Source organism: Ceratotherium simum, chromosome 1 (genome assembly GCF_057802395.1).
Source record: "Ceratotherium simum simum isolate JZ-2026a chromosome 1, ASM5780239v1, whole genome shotgun sequence".
Lineage (NCBI taxonomy): Eukaryota > Metazoa > Chordata > Mammalia > Perissodactyla > Rhinocerotidae > Ceratotherium > Ceratotherium simum.
This window is the reverse complement of record NC_141900.1, coordinates 79,975,336-79,988,869: the sequence shown is the minus strand read 5'-3', so window position 1 is coordinate 79,988,869 and position 13,534 is coordinate 79,975,336. Positions and strand designations below refer to the sequence as shown.

General features: G+C 49.5%; 1 protein-coding gene across 2 annotated transcripts; it reads left to right on the top strand.

The window, feature by feature from the left end:
- The first annotated feature begins 10,967 nt into the window (after positions 1 to 10,967).
- On the top strand, positions 10,968 to 13,271 carry FEZF1 (FEZ family zinc finger 1). 2 transcript variants are annotated; one of them, XM_087435448.1, is made up of 5 exons: positions 10,968 to 11,444; positions 11,595 to 11,816; positions 12,003 to 12,137; positions 12,391 to 12,523; positions 12,913 to 13,271. In XM_087435448.1, the coding sequence occupies exons 1-5, from the start codon at positions 11,016 to 11,018 to the stop codon at positions 13,269 to 13,271; spliced, it is 1,278 nt and encodes a 425-aa protein (XP_087291574.1). In that variant the 5' UTR covers positions 10,968 to 11,015. The 2 variants fall into 2 exon arrangements, with proteins under 2 accessions (XP_087291574.1, XP_004418809.1); XM_004418752.3 differs by having other exon boundaries at positions 10,968 to 11,816.
- The last annotated feature ends 263 nt before the right edge of the window (positions 13,272 to 13,534 follow it).

Sequence of the window (13,534 nt, the reverse complement as noted above, 5' to 3'; positions counted from 1 at the left end):
ACATAAGGTTGATGTTGGTCAGGGGCTCTGAAACCGGATAGGTATGATCTGAGAGGTGCCAGACCACAAGCAAGGAATCTCTGGCCTCAGCCTGTGCCCGGTAGGTTGAGTTCAAGAGAATATCAGAGGCAAATTGGTGTTCATTAATGTTTTCCAAAGTTTAAGGAGGCCTAGAATGGCGTCCTACATCTCTGACCAGAGGTGCGCACACAGTAAGCGCTTGGGAAATGTGAAGCGAAACCGAGTGAGAGGCAGAGGCAGAGGCAGCAAGCCGCCCCAGCATGTACCAAGCCGAGGCTTGGCAGCCGAGCAAAAATCGCAGGCGCTTAGGGCGACAGCCAGCACCGAGTTCTGCCCCGGGGTGCTGAACTGACAGCCCTTCTAGGCTGTCAGGAAAACGCCAATGGCGCGGAGGCCCAGCGCGGGGCCGAGGGCGCGCCCCAGGGTCGCAACCCAGCACATCCGTGGCGAGGAAGACGCGCGACCTGGTGGTGCTGGGGCCAGGCACGCGGTGGCCCTGGGGAGGCAGAAACTGCACGCTCACGAAAGTGGAGGATAGCGCGCCCTGCTTTGGGCTGGGACTAGAGCTACTTTTTTAACCAGAGGGATGTTTCCCAGCCCCATCACTCCTTTAAGGTAGCCTGCCTGCAGTTTCTGAGTTCCAGACCTAGGGAACAGGATTTCACACACACACACCGCACTCCACAATACCACGAGGCCATTAATCTCCCTGTACTTTGCAACTTCACAGTAAGGGTGGCTGTATGTGTGGGCTTATTGGTGGGGGGAAAAAATCAGCAAATAAACATATTCTAGACTTGTCCAAAATCTCCTTCCACCTTGTCCATCCCTAGGATCAGTGGTTCTCAGGTCAGAGAGGAAGAGTTGATTTCAGATTCTAGAACCATCAGGCGGAGTAGTTACTCTTTCCTGGGCCCTTATGGAGCCCCTACACTCAGTACCTTTGCAAAAATTAGAAGGGATGTGTCAGATTATTTCCTTTATCTGCTTTAAATCAATTCTAGTTTGTCTTTTACCACTACCTCCCTCCTGATGCCCAATAAGTAACACCTCTCTTGGGTGTGATTGGCAGAAAGAAAACTCTAAATACTGAAGTTTGTTGTTCAGGGCATTTCCTTAAAATGCCAAGGAAGCAAAACTAATTGTAACTTTGGAAGGAGATTTTGATAGGGAGGTAGAAAAAAATTTGCATTAAAGAGGAGTTACTTGGTAAAAGGCTAGAACACAATGAGACTGGATTTCAAAAAGTGGAAAGTGAAACACAGAAAGGCCAGAGAAGCAGCAGATAGTGGCAGGGGTGGACTTCTGTAAGGTCCTCCCCCTCCCACCAAAGCTGGATCATAATTTTTTTAAATGCACTTCAAAGCATTTAAAATGAGGAAGCTCATTCGCTGTCATTCATTCAAACTGCCCAGTTTTTTGTCACATTTCGTGATTGCTAGATGTGTTCTTTCATGTAATTAGGATAGTCTATCAGAAAGTTGATTAATTTTAGAAATGCATAACTGCTTCTAAAGAGAGGAAATCTGCTTTAATCAAACTGGGATTTTAGAAAAGCTTTTGTGAAAGGTTAATTTGTGAATCTACAGAAGAAAATGTCCCCTGAGGAACTCAGGACTGAATGTGAGAGCAGGCCACCAAGGAAAAGGAGACTCCTGGAGGTTATGAAAAATAATTTAGCAAATGTGATTCTTTACGTGTATTTTAACATTTCCACGTATGTAACCAGAAATCTAATCGTTGAGCAGAGGGTTGTTTTTAAGTATAGTTGTCTGTACTTAAAAATATTTTGGAAAAGTTTGTAGCTTAACTTTTTAACAAGGTGATAGACAGCTTTTTATATGTAAAGTAGATTTAGTTTTAAATTTGTTTTCAATCTCAAAGCCTCCCAAGAATGAAGTGGGCTTTGATTTAGTCCCATTTTACAGAAAAACAATTCAAGGCAAAGGGGAACTGCCACCATCCCTTCTGGTTAACAAGGAGTCCACTAGCTGTGTGGCCTTCCCCAAGCTGGTGCATCCAGGCTAGGAGGCCAAAGCAACGCAAGAACTGGCATCATTTATTCCAGCCCTCAAAATGTCTGGGACAAACGAGTGGTAGGAGTACTTATGAAGAACTTTCTTAGAAAGAAGGAAAGGTCATTTGGATTTCAACAGATAGTTGAAGAATCCAGCTTTAACAGGATAGTAAGAGACAGAGAGGAGGAAAGGGGATTATAATTTACTCTCCGTGGGGCAGCAGTTGGGGGTCAGAATTTCACCACATACTTGAAAAAGTGAACGTTTTTCTCTTAAGTTCCTGCCCATACAGGTTTAATTTAAATCTCTAGAAATTAATTTAAAGTAACAACCGCAAACTACCAATGGGTTAGATTGAATGTTAGAGAATATGGCCAATTTTGCACATGGGTTTTGCAGGGGAAAGGGAAGCCAGAATAACAGTAAGACGGCAGAGGAGGGAAAAGAAAGCCCTTTCGTTTTTCCAATTTCCAGTGACCACCACCTCGCACTTAAACAGCAGGGGAGGGCTCCATCGCTCACCCACGGCTGGACAGCTGGACAGCCGGACTCCAGACGCCCTTGGCCAAGGCACAACGCAAGATCAAAGGGCATCTGCTCTGCGGCGGCCCTCTCGGCTAAAATAAGGGATCCCACAAACCTTGTTCCTGGATTTCTTCTTGCCCCACATTCCCCAGGGGATCACTTAGAAAACACCACAAGTAGGGCTCCAGAATTAGAACACAGTGTCATCTGAGTTCAAATGCAGGAAAAAAAAAATATCCAAAAGTCAACGACAGCAGTCATGTATATTTTGTAGCTGCCACGTTTCACTTTTCCATCTTATATTTGAGTTGGCCAGTGGAGCCCAGTTGACAGTGGGGTCTCTCTTGCTGTAGATGTTGTGGCCTTCACTTATTTAGAGAAATAATAAATTGGAATTTCTTATTAATATCAAGGGGTGATGACTTTGCTTTCCAAATAAAATGTTGACGTCAGCCAAATAAAAGGGAAACAGATCCCTTAGAAAGTGAGGGTTCTCGATTATTATCATGCCTGCTGCCTTTTGAACACAACATAATGCTCTTAATTTTTAAAACTTTTGCCTTTAGTAAGAAATCTAAATCAGCGTCATTGAAGTCAATTTCTCTTTCTCTCCCTTTTTTCTTCCTCTCTGCCTCTCTTTTCAACAGTGGTGTGAAAGTTCAGTTATTCTCCGTCAGAGTAAAAAGTTCTGGAAATCAGCTCATGTGCCAACACCGGGAACTTATCCAGGCCCATGGTGCGAAAATGGAATATGTGCTGTTGAATTATTATTTCTGTCCTTTAGGTTTACATCTACGCCCTTGTATTATGTAAATTTCTGAGAAGCTGTGAATCACAAGGTTAGGTAGAGGAGGGTTCCCACCCCCCCACTCCATGCAGCAGGAAGCGATCCCATTCAGTCTTTGAATGATTCACAGCCTCGTTTCTTCTTCCGGCTCTATACCCAGACCCGGCTTCCCTCCCCACCCTCGACCCCGCCGGCTGGCAGGGGCGCAGGGCCGCCACCCCAGCCCCGGAGCCGCGGCGGGCCGCGTTTGTGACACCAGCCGGCCAGCTCTTCGAGGTCACCGCGGGCCACTAGATGTTGTTGCCCTGTTGCCAGCGTCAACACGTACGCGAGGCGCTTAACGCTTCGCAGTGTTTCCAGTACCCTCTTCCTCTGTGAAACTAATGGGAAACTGTGAGGGCAGACCCACCGTTAGTGAATCAAAGAATTAACTGAACTTAAAGAGGACATGGTGGGAAGAGGCAAAAAAAAAAAAAAAAAAAAAAAGAATTCTAAGTTAATTCGACCTAAGAAGGCAATAATTTAAACTTAATATTGTAAAAGTTGGTAAGATTCTTTAATGACGGATCAAGCTTCTTTGGATTTTCTCGGCGCGGATGTTACAGCTCAACTCTTGAAACCTGTACAATACCTTTAGGATCTGGTCTGAGAGAGGCCTAAGGGAGTGAGATGGGGGAAGCACAGAAGAGCGTCCATCCCCACCGAGAAGAGAGCGCCGGCCAGTGGCGGAGCGTGTCTTCCCCTTCAGGACTGTGGAAGCCAGCTGGAGGTGGCCGCGGGGTATTGTGGCTCTGTGGACAGCCATCCCATCGCTGCTTCCGGAAGGGAAGAAGGACTTGACAGGGAGAGCTCAGGAACCAGAATGAAAGGACAAATTGGAGGGTGAGGCCAAGAGAGGAAAGAAGAAGGATACTGTCTTAAACAGGAGAATCTAGTTTAAAAATTCTCTCCCTTTCCCCGGACCCTCAGGAGACACCGACTAATTTTAGGTGTCAAATGGCTTTGAAGGGAGGATTTCTGGAGAGGTGGAAGGGGGTGGGGTGGGGCACAAAAGTACGTTGCATGACAATGGACATGAAAAGTTTTTGGGGGAAGAACTCTGGGGTGCCCCCCTTCCCCCGTTTGAAATGGCTTCAGAAAGGGTTTTCCGGGGAAACTCAAAATGACAGGCAAAACTAGTAAAGAGATGCTGTAGCACCTTCTTGGGCGTGCCACAGCGTCAGGCCTGTTTTCTTTCACCTGACATCTAGATTGAATGACCCTTCAGTTACACCCTGAGTGGTCAAAGCAAGTCTATTAACGAATGTTCTATTCAAAAACTTTTCAAACAAGAGTTCTCCGCCATCTGTTACTCGGTCTTTAAGCCCGATCCGATACCCCCTCTCGAAACTCTTTGGAGTCTCCTCCCCACCTTTTTCCAGCTTTAGGGGGGATGGAGCCCCCGCAGGATGCGCGGGGGCGCAGCGGGGAGAGGGAGGAGAGCGATCGGGCCTCAGAGGGACTGCGGGGCCCGCAGCGGCAGTGGCGGCCCAGAGGCCAGAGGTCAGAGAGACCCAGTTGGCGACCGCGCGGCGCTGGCGGACCCGGCACCCGGGAGGCCTCGCAGGGGCCGCGGAGCCCGGCCAGAGCGCACGGCGCGGCGGGCAGGCGGGCGCGGAGATCAGGCTGGCGGCCGGCTGCAGTAGTGGCGCCCCAGCTCCCGTCCCCTCCAAGCCGCTCCAGGCGACCCCGCCACCGCCCCTCCCGGCCCCTCCAAGGCAGGCTCCCAAAGCCCCGTCGCCTCCGGCCTTGCCGACGTCATTTTAACTATTTGGGACTCGTGAGCAAGAACCAATAAGTGGAGAGCCCGACCGGGGAGAGTTGTCAGCTTTTCTGTTTCACCTCGGGCTTCTATTAAATGGCTCTGCTGGGCAACCGAACCGTGAGTGAGGTGGGGCGACCCAGCTCCTGCGCCAGCAGCCGGAACACAGTTCCCTTCGGCGGCCAGGGCCAGGGGGCGCGAGGCCGCCGCGGTGATGGAGCCCCAGGCGGCCGCGGGCAGCGGGTCAGCGCGGGGCGCTCCCGGGAGGGAGCGACCGACGGTCGGGGTCCAGGAGGTAACTGAATTTACAAGCAGCTTTCAGAGATTTCTGGCTCAAGGATTTCGATTTCCCTCTCTTGTTTCTCCATTTCTCTAAGCTCATTCCTTTCTCTGTGTTATTTGAGTTTCTATTACCGACTTTTATTTCACGAAAAATAAGGAAGTTTGAAAATAACATCAAAATTGCTCTAAACCTCGTGGGTAGTATCAAGGAAGTAGTCGCACTGTGTTGAATACAGTTTTTATTTTAACTACAAAACGACTTTTAAAAATTATCTGGGGACTGCTGCAAAATGCTAAGCAGCCAGTTGGATAACCAGCTATCAGTGTAGGGCAAAAGAGCATATTTTGGCTATCGTCTTCTAATTGTTCACTTCCCAGGTTTCAATAACACCGTTGTAAATTGCAAGCAAAACTTTGCTGGTTTTTGTTGCTTAACTTCTAGGCAGCTCCTCGAAATAAGTTGGAGAAATTGGGTTGCTTGTTTATAAACTTCTTTTTCCATCAAGTGCAGCCCTGAGTCGGAGCCTGGCAGTCTGGAGGGAACACACCTCCCAGGCCTGTGGGAATGGGTGAGAAAAATCCCAGCATTAGTGGAGGGGCAGAAACAAATCCAGGGCAGGTGATTGGTGTCTGTAATGACTGTTGGCTTATTAACAGCTCTCACCTTTGGGGCTTTTCATTTACTTTTCCAAACTGATTTAACATGTAAATGCTGTTTTGAGAAGAATAATTTCACTAGGTTTAAATGAAATCCTAATACAAAAGAAATAGTAACAACAAAGGTCTAGAGACAAACAACAGACCACTCTCCCACCTCTCCTCCCCCAAAAGAAAGGAGGGTTCTGTGAGTTAACTGACCCCTCCTACACTCCTAACCTGTGATACTCCTAACCTGTCTCTGCACTTCTCATGCTAGCTAGACAAAATTAGTCAGAATTATTTGCTACCAAACTAAAAGCACCCTAGTAGTCTTAAAGCTGAACTTGTAGCTTATGTGTTTATTAATGTGCTGGAAAGTTAACTCCCACTGTCTATTCATTAACTACTCTGAGGTACTCAACAAGACTCTTTCCTTGAACCTTGCAGACCCCTTCCTATTCGAGTCCTGTTCCATCACCCCGCCTCCATCACACACCACAAGAAATAACAAAAGACCAGTCAGAGATAAAGACTGAGCAAAAGAGTAGAAGACTTTAGGAATGTTTTTCCTCCTCTAGAAGGAAGATACTTTGCCTTTGGTGCTATTTATTAAACAGAAAAAAGTGTGGATGAATTTGGATGCCTGGGGAGGGGGAGTTGTCAGAATAATAATATCTCCCTCCTTTAGTTTGTAGTAGCTAATAAGAAGCAAAGAGAAAGCAGGCTGTTGTTTTTGATGAAGAGGCACAGGTTGTGGATGTTGGAAAGGCCTGAAAACCCTAAAAACATGACCGGGGCGAATTAATGCACTTGGCAGAAGGTTGGATAAATTATAGTATTTCCCAATCTACTTTTTATTTTTAAAAATTCAACAGTATTTTGTGACTTATTAAGGAAGAAGAGATGAAAGATTATGGATTATTTGGGAATTAATGGCTCTATTAAATTGCCTTTTATTTCAGATTGCAAGAACCTTGACCGGAAACTGCATTTACTTGTGACAGGGATGTAAATAAAAAGCCTGTGGAAATTATGCAAGTTCTTGAGTAATATCAAGAATACAGTTTAGAAAGCATTGAAATCAAAATTAGATTCCCTAGAAAAAAGAGAACTTGAAATTATTTTAGAGGAGTAGAACTTTTTTCTTAGTTTCTCAGAAGGTCTTAACTCAGAGTTTGCTATCTGGTCTCTTCATATCAAGTACTGTTCTGCTTCCGTGAGGACGCATCTCCTGCAGGATAAACCATACACTTAAAACTTGCCTTCCTCAAGGATTTAAAGTGGGTAGGTAGGGCAAATAAATACTGCCTTTTGTAGTTGGGAAGAGGAGGGACACTTAATCATCAGCTCTGATGAATAAAGGGGGAATTATAGGATTCTTTAAGAAAATCCAAAGAAACTATAATTGAGTTTTGATTTTGCCATTAACAAAACAAACAAGGCTCCTTTGCACTCTTTTAATAAACAATTAAGTGTTGAACAGTTTTAGAAACTTCTAAATTTGCCAAATATGCTCTGCTTTTATTGGTGATTTCTGTTGTTTTTCAAAAGTATCTGGAAAAAAACCCCCAAAATACTGGACAGATTTGGCAATAAGATGGATGCCCTTCCTAAATACATTTAACATTTTAAGACAATTTTTACTTAATAGAGATATTTTTAAAAATTAACACAGGTTTTAGGTTGGGTTTTGACTGAAAAATACTCATTAACAAATGTTGGACTATCAAGACCTGGATGTATAAAGCATCTCTTCACATCTTTATGATTAGGAAGCTCGGTTCTATGTTTTAAGGAAGGGCATAATTGCTACTTTGCCATAGTTGTGTTACTCAAATGACACTATACTTTCAAACACTTGTCAAAAAGGCAAACCCAGAAAAGACCAGTGAAAAGCAAACTTGAAATATTAACTATACAAAACACGTATACCCTAAGCCAATAATTTTCCTTTTTAGTTCAGTGTCCACGGAAGGAGAAAGAGAAATTTACCGAGGTCAAATCAAGGCTCTTATATCGTTAAAGAGGAGGGAGTGGGGGAGGGGTAGAAGGGGAGAGGGAGGGACACGCGACGAACGTAAAGCAAACTGGTGGCATTCAGTCAAGAAGGCAGGTAACGCTCCGGAAGCGGGTGAGTTGTACAAGTCAGCTGGGCGCTCCAAAGCTTTCCAGAGCCGGCTTGTTGCGTGCTTTTTTGCTTTTTCCTTTAAACCTGGCCCTATGTCCGAGTAGTGCAGCAGGAGGGAGATTTTTCGAAGTTGGGTAGCGGCAGGTAGGAAAGGAAACCTGATCCGCCCCAAAAGGCAGCAATTAAAGTCTTAACCGCGACCCATCTGTCGTGGGGCGCCCCCGCTCCTTTCCCCTAGCAAAGCCGTCCCGCGCTCTTTGTCTGAGCAGGGGAGAAGAGGAGATAGGTTCTGCGGCCCCAACAGCAAAAGGAAAGAAAATTTCCAGGCTGGGTGCACCCTGGGTGACTGCGCCCGGTCCAAGAACTGCTCCGAAGTGCACTGGGGTTGTGGACTTCACGGACTCGACCCTGGTGCTCTGCGCTCGCGTCATTCTCTCTCTACCGCTGCATCTGTCCTCCCAGCCCGAAGCCACCTGGGACTTGAGGCACTTCCAAGCGTAGTTGCTAAGGCCGGTCGCACCCAGACCTTTCTCCTACCTGGCCCTTTGGCTGCCTTCAACTTCCAATAGGACTTATGCCTCCTCCCCTATTTCCTCAGCAATTGGGTTTCCCCACCGCTCATCCAGCTGCTGTGCCTCACTGTTGGGCATAAGGCGCGTTCCCAGACCGGGCTCTCTCGGTTTCCACCCCTCTCTGCTCGCTAAGCGGGGGAGGGGCAGACCCTCATGAAAAGCCAGAGCGAGTGGCCCCTGGCCTGTGCTGGGCAATGGGATAGGGAGGAGGGAATATTTTGAAGTCAATTTCCTCCCTTTGGGGCCCAACTTCGCATTTTGGGGTGGAATTGGTCAGAGGCTCAACAATCCCAGGATTTCTAGTCCTCTTGCATCCAGCCTTCCAAGGCCGACACTTTCCAGAGCTCTTGCAGCAAGAGGACGCCCACACCCATTTGGCCCGATGTCTGGCACTCGCCACCACCCATTCTACAAGCACCCGCTGAGGGTAACTTACCAGGTAGACAGTACCCTGGGCTGTTGCGGGGGGCCACTCACAGGGGCGTGAAAGGCCGCCAGGCCCTGAGCTGGCACCTCTGCGCCGTTCCTCCGCCTCCCGGCGCGGGCTCGTGGCCGCCGAGTCCTCCTTGCGCAGCCGCTAGCGCACGCCCGGCCCAGGCACACCTGGACACAGGGCTAAGCTCCGCGCGATCGCAGGCTTGCGAAGGGGAGCGACGAGGAGGGTGCGCGCCGCTGCTTTCGGCGCGCTCCGGGCCGCGTCCTGCCAGGTGGCGAGAACCCGCGCAGCCAGAGTCGCCGCGACAGGAGTCTGCCGGGAACACTCCCTACGTTCTACCACTCCTCCCGGGGAGGTTTGGCCGAGGCCTGGATGGGCGGTGTTGCAGAGGCATGGTTTCCGCGCTCGTTCTGGGAGGCGGAAGCGCTGCTGTGGCCAAGACTCGCGCGCCCGCAGGTCGCAGTGCCCGCCGCTCGGCGGTGCACACACACCCTGGCTGCCGCCTGCGCTGATTTGAGGAGGCGTGCAGACACCGGCAGTCGGGAGGTTGGGGGAGGGAATCAATAGTTTCCCTTTTCCGCTCAACATTCACTATTTAAAATGCTCCAAGAGAGCTCTAGCTGAGCGCAGGTACTTAAAGAAATTCACTTTCCCGGCTGTCAATAGAACCGCATAAAAGCGCGCGCGCGGGTGTTTGTCTGTATCGGGGGTAGGATCCGGCCCTCGTCGAGGTTTCTTTTGGTGTGATACCCGCTTTTTCCTTGCAACTCCTCCTCCACTTTGTGGATGGAGTGTGTCTTTCCCAAGTTTATGTCACGGCATCGCGTTTACAAAACCACAAACACACAACAAGGCTCCCAAGGCCTTTAATTCTCAAGGGCGTTTTGGGAGGCCAGTTACCTGCTGGCGTCTTCCAAATGGTCCAGACTCGGTTCGGGCCGCGGAGACTCAGGGATGCAGGGAGCACTCAGCCCCGGGCCCTAGAGGAAGAAAGAGGGCTGTAGAGGAGCTCTGACCTGAGCCCAGAACCGGCCGGGCGGAACCATGCAAGGAAAACTGGGATTTCGCTCCCGGAGGCGTCCTGGCCGCGGCTTTCTGGAGCCTGGCATTTGATAAATATAGCCTGGCGTTTGCCCCCGAATTAGACTCCGTTTCCTTATTTAGCCCTTGCACAATGATTTTAGATGATGTCACTTAGAGCTAAACGAGAAAATTGATCTCAGATTTGCTTGGCCTCTAAAGCCTGGTTAAGCAGATTGAGAATTAAAAAGAGGAAAAAGCAAAGGCGGCGGGGGTGGGGGGGGGGCGGTGAGCGTGGAGGGTAGCGAATTGTGCGCCTGAGAGTGTGTGCGCCGAGGGGAGGGCGTGCAGAGCTGCGTAGAGCGCCCCCGCCTTTTCTGGGCGGGGGAACCTCACTCACCAATGAAAAGTAGTCACTGACTGCAGAGGAAAAAAAAAAGTTTTCCTGTTGACTGTTGGAAGCGAATTGAGCAATTATCTAGTTTACCTTCTCCTCTTGGAAGTTAACGATTGGCGAGATCTTGGCTGCGTTATTGACACAACACTTTCTATTGATAGAAATAAGTAGTGATTGTCCCTGAGTCATTGGTGCGCCAAGAACTCTGCGATGGGCTGGCAGGAGTCCATTGGGCTGGGCAGGCAGGTTCGGCTGGTGATGCTGGGGAGGAGGAGGAGGCTGCTGATGGTGATGGTGCCCGTCCCCCTCTCCGCAGGTCTGTGACAAGCAGGGAACAAGGCAACGACGGCGCAGCCCGGCCTCGGCTGAAGGACGCTGGCGACTCAGACATGGACAGTAGCTGCCATAACGGGACTGCCAAAATGTTAGCCACTGCTCCGGCCCGGGGCAACATGATGAGCACCTCCAAACCCTTGGCTTTCTCCATCGAACGAATCATGGCGCGCACCCCCGAGCCCAAGGCCCTGCCCGTCCCTCACTTCCTGCAGGGAGCCGTGCCCAAGGGGGATCCCAAGCACTCTCTGCATCTTAACTCGTCGATCCCCTGCATGATCCCTTTCGTGCCTGTGGCATACGACACGAGCCCCAAGGCGGGAATGACTGGCTCGGAGCCGCGGAAGGCGAGTCTGGAGGCTCCGGCGGCGCCGGCAGCGGCGGCCGCAGCGCCCGCGTTCAGCTGCAGCGACCTGCTCAACTGCGCGCTGAGTCTCAAGGGCGACCTGGCCCGCGACGCGCTGCCGCTGCAGCAGTACAAGCTGGTAAGGCCGCGTGTGGTCAACCATTCTTCCTTTCACGCCATGGGAGCCCTGTGCTACCTGAATCGAGGCGACGGCCCGTGCCACCAGGCAGCCGGCGTTAACATCCACCCGGTGGCTTCCTACTTTCTCAGTTCCCCTTTGCACCCGCAGCCAAAAACGTTTTTAGCAGAAAGGAATAAACTGGTGGTCCCGGCGGTGGAGAAGTACCCCTCGGGAGTAGCTTTCAAAGACTTGTCCCAGGCTCAGCTGCAGCATTACATGAAAGAAAGCGCCCAGCTTCTGTCGGAAAAAATCGCATTCAAAACCTCTGACTTCAGCCGAGGCTCTCCTAATACCAAGCCCAAAGTTTTCACTTGCGAAGTGTGTGGGAAGGCAAGTACTATGTAGAAGGGAAGTTTCCCTTCCTTCTTTCCTTCCTTTTAAATTTAATTTAATTTTGTTTTGTAACTATTTGTATACACTGGCTTTGATGTTATCTCCTCCCTCCCCTCCCTCTGCACGGTTTGATTTCACAGTGCTTGTTGAGCTAACCTGTTCTACATGTGTCTTAACTTTAAGGTCTTTAATGCACATTATAACTTAACTCGTCACATGCCGGTGCACACGGGAGCCAGACCCTTCGTTTGCAAAGTGTGTGGAAAGGGCTTCCGGCAAGCCAGCACTCTGTGCAGGCACAAGATCATTCACACCCAGGTGTGTTCGAACTGTCTCAATCTCACCCGATTTACTTCGGAACGGTTTGTAGAAAAATGGCCGATAAACTCGTATTCTTTAGCACAAGGTATGTTTAAAATGTGCTAGCTGGACAGGGGAAATGCCATGTAGGGTTTGCCTTTGTTCTGCTTAAAAGCGTGAGAGAGAGGGAAGTACTGTGTTTTTGAGTTTGCAGGACTCCGCTTCATAACAAAATGCCTTAACTTCTCTGCTTTTCCTCCCTTCCTCTTAGGAAAAACCTCACAAATGTAACCAGTGTGGCAAAGCATTTAATAGAAGTTCCACGTTAAACACACATACCCGAATACACGCAGGCTACAAACCGTTTGTGTGTGAATTCTGTGGCAAAGGATTTCATCAAAAAGGTATGCAACCCGGGAGACGTTGTCTTTCACGGTAGTCTTACCGAAAGCTCTGATCTCTTCGGGATATTTTAGAAAACGATTTTTAAAACGCAGCTAGTTGCTGGCGCCCATGTTGCCATTCCAACCTCCTACTGGCAAATCTGGTTATATTAGAGAAAGGCATGGTTCATATTCCGAGGGGATGTAACTTTTTAACCGCTTGTTCTCCTTTTATACAATTGAGTTAATAAATACATCTTAAAATGTGGAGGGAGCGGCTTCATTGTTGATGTTAAAAAATAAATTTGGGGAGAGAAGTGCAGGCGCGGAGCGCTGTGCGGGCTGTGGCAGCTCTTCCTCTTCCCTCGTCGTCCTTTCAGATCCACGTCCCTGTCATTTGTCTGTTTCAGGGAATTACAAAAACCACAAGTTGACCCACAGCGGGGAGAAGCAGTTCAAGTGCAATATCTGCAACAAGGCTTTCCACCAGGTTTACAACCTCACCTTCCACATGCACACCCACAACGACAAGAAGCCCTTCACCTGCCCCACGTGCGGCAAGGGCTTCTGCAGGAACTTTGACCTCAAGAAGCACGTCCGAAAGCTGCACGACAGCAGCCTGGGGCTGGCCCGCACACCTGCTGGGGAGCCGGGCGCGGACCCGCCGCCCCCTCTACAGCAGCCGCCGCCCTCGACGCTGCCGCCTCTGCCGCCGCCACTGCCGCCCCCTGGGCCCCTGCAGGTCGGGCTCCACCCGGGCCACCAGTGATCAAGGCCAAAGTCCCTTCCCAGCCCCAGCCGGGGTCCCCACTACCGAGGCAGCGGCGGAATAGAGCTGGACCTCCGGATCCAAGCTCCTCTGCAGAACCCAGGACATGTCGGGCCCCACACGTTAGCGACCAGACACCTCTGCATTCCCCTGCCTTTCACTTCTTGCATGCACCTGCTAAATGGTTTTGTGTATTATATTCTATATAGGCACTAACAATTATGAGAAAATCTGGGGCTTTTGTTTGTTTTCTGATTTTTTTT